The 16,819-nt window shown below is 41.1% G+C and overlaps 1 protein-coding gene across 1 annotated transcript; it reads right to left on the reverse strand.

Annotated features, from left to right (window-relative positions):
• Positions 1–1,231: 1,231 nt before the first annotated feature.
• On the reverse strand, positions 1,232–16,819 carry LOC133994344 (protocadherin alpha-C2-like). The gene is made up of 4 exons (XM_062433593.1): positions 14,149–16,819; positions 11,411–11,469; positions 7,721–7,806; positions 1,232–1,975 (listed from the first exon to the last, which is right to left on the reverse strand). Exons 1-4 carry the CDS (start codon positions 16,687–16,689, stop codon positions 1,659–1,661), a joined length of 3,003 nt encoding a protein of 1,000 aa, XP_062289577.1. The 5' UTR covers positions 16,690–16,819; the 3' UTR covers positions 1,232–1,658.

Below are 16,819 nucleotides of genomic sequence, written 5' to 3' on the forward strand. Positions count from 1 at the left end.
TCAGGGTTCGGTTGCATCAGCTGCACGTAAGTTCCCTAGTTATATCCGAAATAGCCACTAATCCCAATTCACGCATTGCCAAAATACAAGCGGCAGCACCACAAAAATCTTAAGTAACAACTAAATAGTTAAGCAAGCGATAAAGCAGGTGCAAATGATACGAAGTCACACAATTGCACTCACTAACAGTAAAGCAGGATTTTTCTCCTTTTTTTTTTTGCACATAGCTTATTTTTCTTTAGTAACTCCATGCCATTTTAAAACTTAAAGGACTATCTTAGTGATTTTCACTCATTTTTTTCTAATTATGTATACTCAACATTACTGCCGACCATTTTCCAAAGGACTTGTATATTCTTCAGGCAGTATTACATACAAGATGAATATAACCATGCCTAGAATTGTTTGACATATGTAATCATCATGTCTGCGTTAAGCTTTGCTGCAGTAATGTTATTGTGATATTTCAGTGCAGTTTTCAAATGAATCAGCACTTGAGCAACATTGTCATGTGATGAAAATGTAACTTTGATAACAATAAAAGCAGACGCTGTGTTCATTTTGGTGGATTTCTCAAACAATGGTGGCCTGGGATTTAAAATTCTCAATGGTATCATTTGGTAAATGGTCAGCAGTGTCGTATACATGACTTGTCCTTTAAGCGTCAATCCAATCGTATCAATTATCAATCGTAATTTATGCCAATCTAGTCAACTATGAATCCATGTTTTTTGTACCCATCAGCAAGATTGTCATTACTGACAGGCTACTCATCTTAAATCTGAATGTTATAATTAGCTACAGTCATAGGTTCCTGCCCCCTTACTAAACCATGATACAATTGAATTCAATAACTTTCTAATTGCAAATGAACTAGCAGTTATGAAGCCATTACTTTACAACCTAACCTGGGAACAAACTTGCGCATAGTTGGTGCAACCCAGTCCAGGTCCTCAGCCTCGACAATGTGCTATGTTACAATGAAACAGAGCTCTTCATACGAGTGTGGTCCAGCTTGTCTCTGGTGTTAATCTCATGATACATATACTGTATGTTGTTAATTTTTCATTTTTCTTTTTTTTTTATACAAAAGACCACATTTTCTGAATTTCTACAAGGCCTCAATAATATTGAAGACAAATGCATCTGTTTCATTTTCTTTAGTTTGGCTTCCACTTCACTTCCAAGCAGGTGAGCCAAAAAGAAGGACTGAGATGCCAACACAGCAGCCTCAGCTGACAATGGTCAGATACATATAGTACACCTTTTCAGGTGTTTTTGTTTTCATTATACAAACTAGGTGGGCAGTAAATCACAGAAAGGCAAATCTAATCCAATAAAATCCTTTCTGTTTGAATTTGGTCCAGCCTTTAGATGAAGACATGTGTTTACCATAAACTTTAGACTTTTATAGGCCATAGTTATAGGCCTAATGAGCCAAGAAGGAGAGAGTAACATTTGTTTAGCAAGTTCGCATGGTGTGGGGAGCCAGGCCTGGTCTAATGAGGGTTTGGCCACTGTACAGTGTCTATGCAAATATGGTGCAAGAGGGCTCCCTCTGTTTCTGTTCTACAATATGCAATTGGCTTTTTTTTCTGGCTCTGTAATTGGGATGATAGTTTGTTGATAGCTCTGTTTTGAAGTCACCCTTTTCTCCTCTAATCGTCTCCATCATCCTTTCCTTTATCCTTCTTGTCCTTCTTGTCCTTCTTCTTCTTTTTTTTCTTCTTGGCCTCCTCCTTCTTGCCAAAGCTTATGAAGTCACCTTTGTCATCCACGGGGCCTCCATCATGGCGGATAGAAATGATGGCTGGGGATCCGGGGATGATGAAGGCTTCAGGAGGAATCTCACCGGGCTTCAGGAGCTGAGGCTGAGGAGGGCCGTAGCTTTGTCCGGCACCGTATCTGAAGTGCCAGCTGTTGCTGTCGACTCCAGCGCCCACCGGGGGAGATAGCTCTCCACCACCCTCTCCATCTATACAGGTATGACAACAACAGAAAAACAACTCAGAATTTCACATTTAGACTAAGTTGTTCATAAATTTGACTGAGGAAACAAATAAACAAAATCAAGCAACAGCAAGCAGAGCAACAGCCTGATAATGGAGCAATAGCCACGGGGAGTGGATATTTTCAGGACAGCAATTCAGCCGAGACCCCGGGAGGGAACACTAGTGGGGACTAACCTTTATACCACAGGGATGTTTAACTTGGCAATGTGACTTGTATTTGTATTTGGATGATGCCAGGGCCATAATCCTACTCTCATTAAGAGGCCAGAGACTGGGATTCAAATATTAGTGTGCACAAGCATGGACAGAGAGAGGAAGCTAGATAGCAATTTGGGGAAAAAAAGATTCTAAAAAAAGAAAAAATAATGTCGGAGGAAGGGATCTATATATAGATAGATTAATATGTAGTTAAAATAAGACATAGTTATTCAGGTCAAAAGGTCAAAGATGCCAGAATGAAAAGGAGCGAGTAGATTAGATGGGCTGAAGAGAGAAAGGAAAGGGGAGTGAGAGAGACAGAGAGAGAGAGAGAGAGAGAGAGAGAGAGCGAGAGCGAGAGCGAGAGCGAGAGAGAGAGAGAAGCAATAAGAAAGATGGGGGTGGGCGGGTTTTGCAGACACGGTGCTCTCAGGCCCACACCAGTTCCCTCTGCGCTGACCTACTTTCAGTCTGGATTTTATTTAGTTCAAACACAGTCCTTTGCAAAAAGATTCTGTTTGATTTTCTTTGTAGGCTATTTATGACATTGCTGGAGTGCTCATCCAACACTGTCCCACTGGGATGTACAATACTTTGATAATACGCATGATGTCCATACACACAGTGTCCCACTGAGCTCCTGCAATGAGTTCATTAAGTAGAAGAATAAACTGGACTATAATTAAAGTAGCTGTAATAGACACTAAAACACTGGTCAATACATAGCCCTGCATTAACCACACCTACAAAGAGCATACATAGAGCACTGGACACCTTTCACAGAGACACTTCATATATTATTGAGCCATGATTACTATCATTATATTAATTCATGCTAATATTACAACATAAAGAATCTTTTTTTTTTTAATAAAGCAGAAGGGGTGAGACGTTGTAGCATGGAGTAACATACTGTAGCAACAACATTCCATTGTTTCAAGAACACATGAACACGGATACACATAAATAATTTGTTTTCTGCTTCCAAAAAAATGGGTGGATTCATTTTGAACTGGATTAAATAATGAAATTAGCATGTGCTGAACCAGAGTAACAAACAAAGCATTTCAAATCTGGTTCGACTACGCAAAATAATACAACAAATTTAACATACTTTTTTTTTTTAAAGAGCCAATTGCAGCTAATTGACCGACAGTATTTAATTTAGCTGGTTTAATGAGTATCAGAGGATATCATTCCATCTTACCATTAGAAGAGTTAGCTCTGTAATACTGCAGTGCTCATCTGTGTTTGAGGATTATGACATCTGATGGCGTGGTGTGTCTGTCTGTATTTAATCTGGGTATTAAAACCAAAGGAAGAGGCTCTGGTATTTGAAATAAGTCCCATTCAATTGCTATCAATGGTTAGGGAAGGAAGATTGCTTCTTCTCGTGTGGAGGAGGACAAACATGCTTAAAAATAAACTGAATAGACAGCCGGTGAGTTAAGGGAGATGTGCAAATACTGTGAGGCAGAATGTGGATAGAGGCACATTGAGACAGTAATACAGTGCATTGCATTACTGCACACAAAGCACTTCCATTTTATATAACTGACACAGTATTTCCTGTTACTTGATACTGCTAAGAAGGTGATTTGATGCTCTGTCATAAGAGTTTGAGAATACTTTAGTAGATATTATGTTTTGCGTTGATGTTGATAGATAACAAGAATTCCAAAAAGAGACTTTTTAGGGTTTTTTTCATATTTTAGGTTTATCTATATTTTGTAGATGTTGATCAGATGCATGTGTGGACACAATGTCTTCAAATATATGTCTAACTACAGTGGTTCTTGGTTACTTACTTAGGTACGTATTGCACAATTCTTCATGGTAGAATATAGAAAAATGTGTCCCTATCCTTTATAAAAAGCTTCCAAAATAGAGTAAGGCATGTGTGCATTGATTGATTGAACACTGCAAACTGCACTATGCTGTAACTGCTTGGTTCCTGCAGCAAGGAAATAGTAACATCACAGCTGTGAAGTTGGCTGTTCCAGCTTATGTACACCTGATGGGGCTTGGGCAGTTCATATTCCTATGGAACTGAGCTAAAATGTCAAGTGGTTGTGTAGCACTAATCAAGTGAATATTGTCTATGAGTCTTGGGACATCCCTGGGCTTTTTTTCACTAGCTGTGACAAATCCAAACCCCTGACATTGTTAATTAGAATCCTGGCCCAGGTATTAATCAGAGATATTACTGCTTGCATGTGTGAAAAATATATTCATAACGAACGGGTCATGTCACAGCTTGGAGAATTCTGCGCAACTTCGAAGAGCTTTGCTTCCTCCGTGCAACTGTTTGTCTAACACGGAGGATTATTTGTAACTCTGCCATTGCTTCATATTAGCCTATATTTCACAGCAAGCACACATCTAAAATGGATTATGTGTGCAAGTGCTGGTAAGCAGGTCAGTATAGCTCCTTGTGAGGAGGTTGCCATGACACCTGATGTCGATATGTGGGTGTTGGATGCCTTAAATTGTAACCTGGTGTCCTACATTTAAAGTAGGCTGTTATTTCCTGTCTAGTTCAAGATTCAATCTAAAATGAATCCCTCCGGTGCTTTGTAACACATGCACAAATCTGACAGTTGTGTAGCGCTTGTGTTTAATATATGCGGCACATCAGATGAATTCTGCGTCGAAGTAAACCATACTTTTCTACACTATTTCCTCTCATTTAACGAGAACCCTCTCTTTCTTCTTTATACCTGTCCTTGCTGAGTCCCCCTTCCCTTGTCTGCTCCCTACTCCTTCATTTTTTTCTGTCGCTAAATCTTCCATTCAGAGATATGACTGGTTGCCATGGAAACTGCCTTCGCCCACTCCCTGCCGATGGAGGGTGCGGCTGCTGCAGCAATCTCTCAGTTAGACAGTGTTGCCAGGCAACAGGTCACATGGCGTTCCCTAGCAACAACACTACTGCAGGAACCTGCCAATCCTCTTAACCTTTCTCTTTCTCCATCCCCCCACACCTCGTTTTTTTTTTTCTCTCTCTCTCTCCATCCCCCTGTACGTTTCCTCTGCTCTTCCTTTCCAAAATTGCTTTTAATGTTACTGGAGCTCTCTTTTTGTGCATTGCACTCTCTTATTACTGATAATAGCTTCTCTCGCCCTCTGGCATTAGACAAATGTCTCCTCATCTGTGCCATGGGTCACTTACATAAACGCAGCTTTTGAGGGTGCCGCATTTAGATGCATCACAGCATACTGGACAACTTCATCATTATAACAATCCACTGCAGACATGAAAATGTGTCACAAAAACGGCTCCACCTCTTGATGCATAGTAAAGAGGATCAACCTGCAATCCAGTACATGGCTGTGCCTCAGCACTGAGCCACTCCTAACAAATGATTTCCTAATGCAACAATGCACTCCTGATAAGTCTGCAGTTCGCTGTGCGCTCTTAAAGATAGTATTTGTGTATTTGCATGACCAGAGAGGCATCTTTCCATCTCCTCTGAAAAAAATCCTCTGAAAACTGGCATGAAGAGACTGGTACAGCTCATGTCTAGTGACAGACAGTAAGACATATTCTGTCACTGACTCACTGAGTGATGGGCTGTGATGGTACCCTCCACCCTCAAGTCTCTACCTATGTTCTAATTCTTGCTGCTTGACAGAAAATCAATGAATGGAAGCAGGGCTGAAGGACAGAGGGAACAGCTCACAATGTTCAAAGCACTGCTTAAAAACCTAAAAAGTCAGCCAACAAAAGCTGCACAAGATTTTTCTGTGCTTTTCTACCCGAATTTCCTCAGTCAATAGTTCTGAGCCAGTGTTACTGTAAATGATGAAGCACAGGTCATATCTGAGGCCAGCTGTATTTACACTTGTAGTGTTGCAACACATCTTCAGTGTTTCCACCCACTCAGGAAAAATGGTTTCAAATTAAAAGCAGTTGCCTTTTTGGATCTGTGGCTCTTCGTGCAGCCGGCTGCTTTCATGAGAGGACACAGTTGTTTATTTGTGGTTCTGCATGAGGGCCCCGGGCTTTTGGCTTCTCGGCTAAACATTATGCTGGAATTCAAGATCTTGAAGATATTCAAGAAAAGATTCTGTTGAGTCCCCAGTTAAACCATGTTATCTAAACCAAAGAAAGATGGAGAATTTAATGAAATCAATGACTGTAATGGCAATTTTGGTGTGTTGAGAATTGTTTTTCTGTCATTTTTGTGCACCCTCCATAACTGTCTTCCCAATTGTGTTACTTGCCCTATTGCCCTCAATAGTTCCCAACCTTTTTGGCTTGTGACCCTTTAAAGCAAAGGCTACCTGGGACCCCTTGTCACAAAATGCATTGTCTATCAATTACAGATACAGTAGACTTATTTTGTTTTATTTGAATACATTTTAGAGGCTTCTGGAGAGGAAATACAGTGATTGACCATAAATAAATCAAAGATATGAGGAAAGTTTGAAAAAAGACACTTTTTTTATCATCTTGCAACCCCTTATATTAGTCCAGCAATTCGTTGTTGGGGTCCTGAATCCCAGTCTGGGAACCACTACCTTATTGGGTAGTTTTAGGAATATTTTGCTTTATATTTGTAATCACTTTATTTAATAGTGTTACCATTATGAATGAAAGCCAAATCAATGAAAAGGTAACTCACCACATTAACCTTATTGCTGTCATGCCTCATTATCACAGCATCATTTTGTATTTATGAGCCCTAATGTAGAGCATAGATCATCAAAAAATGTATTACTAATTTGTGGTTGCCATTATTTATCTGCATGCTTGCAGACACAGACGTTTTTGGTATGCTACTGTATGGGCAGTGTTGTCCTGCTGTGTAATGATGGGATTGGGATGTGATATTTGTGTTTTTCTTAGATATCCTAATAGCTTCCACATCTTATTCTATTTATAAACTCCATGTTGCTTCTTTTCATCTGTAGGAAGTAACAAAAACCATCACTGCAGCGACAAGGTTGAGAATACTCACTGGTGTTTTCTGGCACACAAACAAGATTCCTGGAAACTGGACTCAGATTCAAACCTCCGGTGGCTGTGGTCATGGACAAAAACTCTACCCCTACACTGCCCAGGTGCCCAAACTTTATTTAGTACCACAACTGGAGGAATACAGTTTAGTTGATTTAGTCCTATATTAAAAGTATTTACTTTAAATGTCACCATGTATTCATCCTGTAACACTGATGCTGTCTCCCTTACGGAACCCACATTAGAGTAAATGTATTCAGTGGCTGTAACATTTGTTGGCTCCTGTTTGTTTTAGTTTTTTTAACCTTAACTATGCTGCATTACACAGGTGTATACAACATAACTGATATATGAAAAAAATATTACAGATAGCAGCTTCAACAAATAGCTTGGAGTTGTAGCCCATTTTAAATGATCCTAACTAAATTAAATTTACAAGAGAAAGGGGAAAAATCAGCTGACTTTTACTGATATCACTTTTCTGTCAGAAGGTGACACTCAATGTGCTTTTTCAGCTCAACATCCTGAATACTAGACTTCCACTCACCAGCAGCGCTAGACACAGTGGGCCAGTTCTGGACCAGCATCCCCTGGGCCCCCTGCATCACAGAGGACTCCTCCATGTGGACCGAACTGAAAGGCAGAACACATTCAGCAAAGTCAGTGGACACATCTAAAAAATATTTACTCATTGCTTAACAGAAATTTGACCTCTAGATAATCATAATTTCTTCAAATAATTATAGATTTTTTCAAATAATGTATCATGCAACACAAAAACTGCTTACAGTGTCAAAAAATTCAAACAGTATTAATCACTTTTTCATGGGATCAGTAGTAACTAGAAACACCTGTGCTTTTCCTGCTTTGGCAATCCGAAAGTTCTGTTGTCTTAATCTGGTGTCACGTGTGTAAACAGACCACTGGTTTTATGATCTAATTCAAAACCAGTGGTTTTCTGGTTGCTGAGAACCAGATGAAAGAACCACTGAACCATACACTATCATATGACATATGAGTAATGGCAGCAGATGTAGTCATCATCTCATGTCTCTGATATAATCAAGTGTCTGTCAAGTTGAAACATCATCATCATTGTATTGTTGGTGGTGGTGGTGGCCGACTTTGAACGCGGGTATTGAGAGAGAATTCTGAGAGGTTCATTTTTCTGTTGGTATCTTATAACATGCTTTACTGTGGTTGACTATTTAATGGCACTGCATCCTTTTTACTGCATTCATCATATCAGGGGTTACCATCTTCATTTCCGTGTTAGTAGCCCCCAGCCTAAATGAAGTCATCTCTGTGTCACTCTGTCAACATCACTGTGAAGTGATTGGGTCAACATGCTGTATGTATCTATGTAGATACATGTAAGGAGGAGGTGCCACTTTAGTTTCACCACAGTAGCTTCAGTTTGAGTCAGTAGCTCCTGTGTTGCATTGGTTTTACTGTTGTTTTAAATTTTGTTTCACTTCTTCATTCATGTTCCTCCCATCATCCAACCTTTAAGTCCATCGGTATCTACATTTGGACATGATTGTCACTGGTTTTAAATATTGCAGAGAGGATAAGAAGAAAAGAAGATGCAAAGAAGTTATAAAGATAGGCAACATGTGTTTCTGTGCTGTTGCTGTTGTATGGAAGCTTGATTTGTGCTGTGCCCACATCTTGGGTTTCTGTTATAGTAGGTAGCTCACAGTATGGCAGGTGCAGACCAATTATTCATCTTAATAGAAATCCACTACCTTCTGGATGAGGCCACATTTAAAAATTAGAAGTTTTATCTGGTGTGATCTACCTTCAATTTTTTAGAGCCAAGCCAAAAAGCAACATATATACAATTAATTGTTCTTTTGTTGTTTTTTCATTTGCCCATTTTTATGGATACCATTTATTTACATACTCTATTGGGATACATAACATATTAAGTGTTTTTAATGGCATGCTGTAAGTATTTTCAGCTGATCTTGTTATGTAGTTATATTTAAATGTATGGTAATTATGTGTATAAAAAGTAGGGCAATACTACCACGCCCAATGTATGAGAAATATAAATAAGAATTCACCCATCCTTAGAGGCTATAACATAGCCTCTTAGGATGGCACAAAGATGGAGTTCTTGGGGCTTCAGATGTTTTTTTATCATTTTTATTTTCCCTAGTTGTGAAAACCCACAGGTGTGCTTTTCTGAGCTCTTTTCCTACTTAACTGGTGGTACGTCAGCATACTGAGAGACAGCAACACAGAGACAGTTCATTACAGTTACAGTGTCAGGGTTCACCATCACCTTCTGTTGACCCTCACTTAAAAAAGGTACATTAAAATAACATTGCTGGGTAAAAAAGCTTCCATGTTGTATGTTTGAAAACTTGAGAAATACATATTAATGATTGTATGCCTGGCAGTATACTTTTTTTTTGTTTTTAATGTAATATCCTAACGAGTAAATTTTCACTTTAAAATAATACAAACTTCCAAATAAACTCTGGATTCTTATATCTTAATAGGTTGAATTTAGGTTATATAAATGTGTTTTTGTATGTGCTAAATTAAATAGAAAATGGGTAAATAGATGCAAGTTGCTTGAACCAGAACTGCAACAATATCACAATCACAATGTGATGGTGTGTTCAACATACCAGTTTCCAACATAGGCTGAGTTTTTTCCTCCTATACATTCATAATGAATATAGAGCTTACTGTACAGAAGGACCTTCCCTGACTGGGCCCTCTGCAATGCAGCACATCTAGCATATATCTCATACTGCATCACACTTGTTCAATAGGGATTTGCCATGAATTCAAATGGCCATGTATACTCTGAACAGTGTAAGTTTCAAGCCTTCACATAAGCAAAGGTGCTGGTGTAATGTGTAAGAATGTGATAGGACTGGTGTTTTCAACATTGACTGAATGCACCAGGAATGTGGGTCAGTGATGTTGGTGCTACATGCTGTGTGAAGTCAGGGACATTACAGCATGCCTCTGTTGGGCTTAATTGTTAATGTGAGCATCTCTGTCTCCACTGTATGAACCATTTCAGAGATGGCAGCGGCAAATTGCAGTGATGATTTATGCTAATCCATGTCATGTTTCAGTGACTCGATGACATGATGCACATTATATTACCCTCCACACCATAGAAATTAACACTAATATCCAATTAAATCAAACTTAGAGAAGAAGACTGCACAAAACGAGCGGTAAGCATTGTTAGCATAAAATCACCAGAATTCAGCACAAAGGATAGGCATGAGGAGGAAAAACTCATTAGTCCCTGAAGTTCCAGCTGTCCTCTTATCAAATTAGCAGAGCATTTCATTACATATGCTAATGCAATTTTTGTAACCTGATCATTACAAGACTTCAGTGGCAGATGTAGATTTTAATTTCAGTACTGCAACATGTAGACTTGTACACATGTACAAATGTTTCTAATAGCCTAGTTAAGTCCTGTTTTATTGTATTATTTGGTGTATTGTGAGTGATCTTTCTGAATTAGCCACATCTATTATTGGAATTTTGATGGGAAGACCTCATGAGGTAGATTGCATGCAACAACACCCAGTGAATTAATAAGGATGACTGGATTCCAAAATTTCCTCGGCTGTCTGTGTTCACAACTTCTCCCCTTGCACAACAGATATACACAACAGACTCGCACAAACAGATATAAATACCCAGAGAAACGCACACATACACTTGTGTGCACGCAGGGCAGTTGTACTTGTGCATCAGATAATCAGAGAAAGGTCATAGGCAGCTCATTTGTCCTTCATGCTTCCTGCTTAAAGACTTTCACTGTGGGAAGCGACACTCAGAATGTAGATGACCTATATAGTATTACACTGCAGAGAAGGAGTGCCACTGATGGGAGCTGCACATGGCTTTTCCCAAAGGAAGATGATGGGGTTAAGGTTCAAACAGATGCCGAGAGGCCACTAGCGGTCATTTCTGACAGTGGCCGATACTGACCTGCAGTGTTGTGTTGCAGAGTCTGAGAAAAATCTTTTTTTTTCAATAGAGGTCATTCTGAGGTGCTCGTATCTGTGCAGAGTCTAATGTGTCAATACATATAGTGCCATATGTTGCAGCATGTGGTAAAGAGCAACATGAGGGGTTACTGTAGTGATAGTGTAGACTGGATGTAGACATGGCGATTAGGATGAATAGATGTACATTTTTTTCTAGATGATCAAAAGTTGCAAAAGAGTTAAAGGTGGAAAGTGCTTACCTCTGCATCCCTGCCCTCAAAGATGCAGAATATCGCCAGTCAGCATTCGGGGCTTTTGGCTGAGCGAGCAAGAGGTAGAGAGAGAGAGAGGAGAGAGGGGGAAAAAAGATGAGAGAGAGAGAGAGAGGCAAGAGGGGGGGGGGAAGAGAGCACAGAGTTTAGTTTGATCTCACACAGTGCAGAGCCTGGCTGGGCCATGGTCTCATCAATTAATCATGATTCACATCCCAGCTCTGGATGTGATAGGAGCACTGCAGCCGTTGTCCACATTGCAAGCGCACACACACACACACACACACACACACACACACACACACACACACACACACACACACACACACACACACACAGACATGCATACATATTGATATCCACAGACGCTCCAGCGCACACAAAAGGACTTTAAAAAGGGCAGTGGCTCACTGAAAGCCATATTGATGACTTTTTGGACAGTCTCTCACTCCACTGCTCTATAAATGTGAGAGCCAGGAGATTTATGCCCATTCCCTGAGTGCTGGGGTGTTTTTATAGACCGATGTGTATGTGTTTGTGTGCAGCTGGAGTAAATCTGTCTGCTACTTGTGAACCTGATTCTGAGCTGCTTGAAACTCCCAACAGCCTTCTGGTAAATGATTGCCTTTAAAAACCAATAAGCAAGAACCATCATCGCCAGGGCAACCACATCCTATTCCTCTGGTATGTATTAGCCTAGTATGAAGGATGTGCACCCTCAGGACAATCATATTACACAAATATGACAAGGAAACTGGACACAATATGAAAAAGCAACATAGGTTGCAACATTGTAAATGTGTAGAAATTTGTATAGGACAAAGCATGATTAATATTCTGCAAATGACCACTGAGTAGTCTTTTTTTCTGTACCAGCCAGACAAATACAGATCTATTTCTGGCAACATGTCTAAATGTATTTTAAATTACCCTGCTAGTGTTAATAGTGTTGAGTGAGTTACAGTTTTTGGACTAGAGCTGTTCAATATGTCAAGGCTGCTTAGACTTCTACTCATTTACCTTTGATGATAGCCACATTTTGCTGATGATTATGACTCCAGGTTCAAAGAAGCATATGAATCTCATAGGGGTAAAGTAATATTTTTAATGAGATAATCTTTCATGGCCATTAATTATGACTGACCCCCTCATAATTATTTTCTTCATGAATAGGTACTGCACACATGCACTGCATGAAATAATAGTGAGCATTTATATTATGGAGAATGCTGAAAACTGTTAACATCAAGGGAGCTGTATCCTTGGACCTCGAGAGCACTGAATAAAAAGAAGCTGTGTTTAAGATACAGACCTGCTCAGACAGTAGCAAGTGTCCCAGATAAAGATGGCACATTATGTTCTTCAGTTCAACTCAGAGGGGAGTATTTTCTGCTGGTGGACCCAGCCTCTTTGACTAAATCTAATTTGCAGGGCTGAGGAACAGAGGCTGGATGTTAATTTGATTGCCACTGCTACACGTGTCTTGGTCAGAGATTTTCTCAATGTATATCTAATGTGCTAGTGACCTGACAACCTGAGAAGTTTTTAAAGATTCATTCGGAGGTAAACTACAGCCCTTTGGAACTTTTGCTTCAAAAATCTTCATTAAAATGATATCATTCCTATATTTGTACCATCAATCTGCCAAACCTCTCAGTCATAAAGCAGATTATATATATATCAGGAAATCTGTGCTTAAAGTCAAACTAAATGTATGACTGCTAGACATGAAGATATCAGAATTTCAGGAATGCACACATGGTGCATGTATGCCTAAGGGAAAGCAGACACGCCAGACTTCTTGATGGCGATCATGCAAATGAAACAGCAAGTATCTTTTTTAATATTTTAGGAGGTGTGACTGTTAGTGTTCTTTGCAGGTGTGAGAAGTTAAATAATTGGTAATAAAGACACACAAGAGATTAAATCATTATCTGTCTTCACTCATCTAGAATAATTGTAAAGGTTCAAACAATTGTGTATAAATTGGAGTGTGGAGAAACCTTGAAGACCAGGGAAAGAAGTTTTGTTATGATAAAATCTCAAACTATACCTAGTCTCATCACATTATCATTACTACTTGTAGGTAAATCAGTGCAAATATGACCCATAGTCAGAGGCACACAAGAAAGTCCTCCTTGAAAACTAGTCTTGTTTTGGCTTTGATCAAGTCAATTAACCCCAACTGCTTCAGTGTAACAGTTCAGTGTTACTCACTACAAGTAAGACTACATGACCTGTTCTTAGTGTAGATGTGATGACAACCTCAAACTGAGACACAAATCTCTGAATCATCAGAAATAACACAGGGCTGTTGAAAAGCACCAGGACTGACACTAATGCACTGTGAGTGCTGAGCTGGGCTGGGCTGAACGACTGCACAGTACAAGTGAGAACTGAACAAAGAGAATGAAGCCTGCAAGGATGCAATTCATTACAGGAAAGTGATCAAAGTTGACAGACAGTAATGATATCACACTGAGTAAATGAAATACCACACAATAACAAAAGGTATGACAGCAATAACTAGTAGTAATAAGGTTACTACTAGTTCACTACTAGTTCAGCAAAAAAAGGTCATGTTGCATTTGCATATGTTCTTAAACATATCTAATATTGTTTGCAACCAAATAAAGTTTCATTTAAAGCCACTAATGTGTAAACAATATGATTCATGACCTTCCAGCTATGCAGAAAAAGGTAAACATAAAAAATTAATGACACACCTCTGGGCAGAGTTGCAGTGAGGCATCAGGCATACTCAGTCTGCGTACAAATCCACTTCCACTTGTGAAGAAGCGGTCAGCGCCGCTGCCCCAGGTGCCACTTATGGGACGTCCTGTGTTGTAGAACATGAAAGTGTCACTGCCAGAGGTGGCTGTCAGACAGGTCTTGTAGCAGTAAGTCTTTGTTAGGGAGCCATTCCCACGCACTTCAATGTAGTGAGGCTCCACTTTAAGGTCTCTCCGAAGCATCACATTGTTATTAGGTTGTGCCCCGGCTCCAGCATTGCCTGCCCCACCAGCACTTACGCTACTGCTCCCACCATCTGGAGGGGGCTTCTGTGACACACAACAAGGGGAGCAGGACCCAGGCTGGGTGCAGTATGCATGACAGCGGACAATGGCCAGTACCACCACAGTGACCAGGAAAACAAAGGTTGTGGCACTCAAAGCCACAATCAAATAGAGGGTCACGTTGGAGAAAAGCAGAGTGCTGTGAGGTCGAATGATCCTCTTGGGGTCAGGGACCACCTTGGGTGGCACCTCCATGACAGCCACATTGATGGTGGCTGTGGAGGAGAGAGCAGGCTGCCCGTGATCCTTCACCAAGACTGTTAGAGCAAAGGAGGTGGAGTTGTCCTCCAGAATCCTCCGGGTTGTCCTAATCTCACCTGTATGTTCATGCACTTTGAACAGGTCCAGGTCAGTGGCTGTTTCCAGCATGTATACCAGCCAGGCATTTGGACCAGCATCTGCGTCATATGCCACCACTTTGGTCACCAAGGCACCAGGCTCTGCATTCTTTTGTACTGTCTCCAAGGAGCGCGTGCCGTTACCCGGAGGGTTTACTATCAGTGGTGCGTGGTCATTTGAATCCATTATATAGATGTAGACAGTGGCGACGCGGCTGAGTGGAGGAATGCCCCCATCTTGGGCTTTGACCTGGAAGTGAAACTCTCTCAGTGACTCATAGTCAAAGGCTCGCAGGGCATAAGCCTCGCCTGTATCGGCCTTCACAGACACATAGGAGGTGACAGGGATGCCATGGTTGTTGTCATTGAGCACTGTGTAGGTGATGCGTGCGTTCTCTTTGATGTCTGCGTCTTGAGCTTTCACAGTACACAATGAGGCCCCGGGGGCATTGTTCTCAGTCACATAGACAGTATATGAAGTCTGTTCAAATCGCGGTGGGTTGTCATTAACATCAGCCACATCCACCTGTATGGTCTTCTGGGAAGAAAGGGGAGGGTTCCCTCCATCTGTGGCACTCAGAGTGACATTGTAGGCATCAGTGGTCTCACGGTCCAGGAAGGCTGAGGTAACCAGAGTGTAGTAATTTCTGAATGACTTGATCTTGAAAGGAAGGCCTGCTGGTATCTCCAAGCTCACCTGCTTGTTAGCACCAGAGTCCCGATCAGTAACACTAATGAGGGCCACGACTGTGTCTGCACGGGCATCCTCCCTCACAGGACTAGACAGGGATGACAGCACTATCTGAGGGACGTTGTCATTCACATCCACCACCTCTACCACGACCTTACAGTGTGCTGCCACGGCCCCGGGGCCCTTGTCCATTGCTTGGATGTACATCTCATAGGAGTTGGTTTCTTCATAGTCAACATTGCTCCTCACTCTTATTTCTCCTGTGTTGGTGTCCATGCTGAACATCTGCCTCACTCTCTCTGGAGTGTAGCTGCTGAAAGAGTAATAAACCTCTCCATTTGTGCCCTCATCCAGATCAGTTGCATTCAATCTAATTACCAGGGTGTTTTTGGGCGAATTTTCCAACAGTTTCACCTTGTACACTGAGCTGTCGAACAAGGGAACATTGTCATTGGAGTCCAGGACTCGCACATTGATTTTGGCCGTGCCTGTTTTCTCTGGTGTCCCGCCATCAACAGCACTTAAAATTAACTGGTGGTAAGGCGTCTGTTCACGATCAAGTGGCTTTTTGAGCACAAGCTCGATGTGCTTTGTATTTAGGGAGGGTTTGTTAGATACCAGCGCGAAATGGTCGTTTGTGCTAAGCTGATACATACGAACTGAATTGGACCCTATGTCTGGGTCCTGAGCGTTTTCAATTGGATAACGAGACCCTGGCAACGCCGATTCTGTGATTTCCAGTTGGTATTCGTCTCTAGGAAACTGCGGCTCATTATCATTGGCATCCACAATCTCCACCTCGACATGGTGCACGTCAGTGGGGTTTTCGACCCGCACATCCAGATTAATGAGGCAGGTGCTGGATAAATCACACAGTACCTCCCTGTCGATCCTTTCATTGACAAGTAATTTGCCATTTTTGGGGTTGACAATCACATAGCGTTTACCGCTGTTGGACGTTACCTTAATTTTTCGGGTGGAGAGCGTTCGAATATCCAGCCCCAAGTCATGCGCCAGATCACCGACCAGTGCCCCATTTTCTAGTTCTTCTGTAATTGAATATCGCAACTGTCCAAATGAAAGGCCACAAAATAAGGAAAATATCACAAAATAAAAAGGCACATTATTCCCTATCCGGTTGCATATCCCCGCCACAGCCATTGCAAGCTCATAGGATCCGCAGACGGATTAAACGCAGCCTTCCGCCTTTTTAGCTTGCAGTATCTTGCATCCCAGCACCTCATTAAGGTGGGCTAATTGGTCTCCGGGTGAATGAAACAGAAGCGGCTCA

The sequence above is a fragment of the Scomber scombrus genome, chromosome 14 (genome assembly GCF_963691925.1).
Source record: "Scomber scombrus chromosome 14, fScoSco1.1, whole genome shotgun sequence".
Classification (NCBI taxonomy): domain Eukaryota; kingdom Metazoa; phylum Chordata; class Actinopteri; order Scombriformes; family Scombridae; genus Scomber; species Scomber scombrus.

Excerpts from the sequence above, each read along its gene's own strand:
- LOC133994344 (XM_062433593.1), bottom strand. The coding sequence starts at position 16,689 with ATGGCTGTGGCGGGGATATGCAACCGGATAGGGAATAATGTGCCTTTT. Across the intron at positions 11,470-14,148 it reads CACTGCAACTCTGCCCAGAG|CCAAAAGCCCCGAATGCTGA; the intron begins GTGTGTCATTAA and ends TTGCTCGCTCAG. Across the intron at positions 7,807-11,410 it reads TTGAGGGCAGGGATGCAGAG|TTCGGTCCACATGGAGGAGT; the intron begins GTAAGCACTTTC and ends TCTGCCTTTCAG.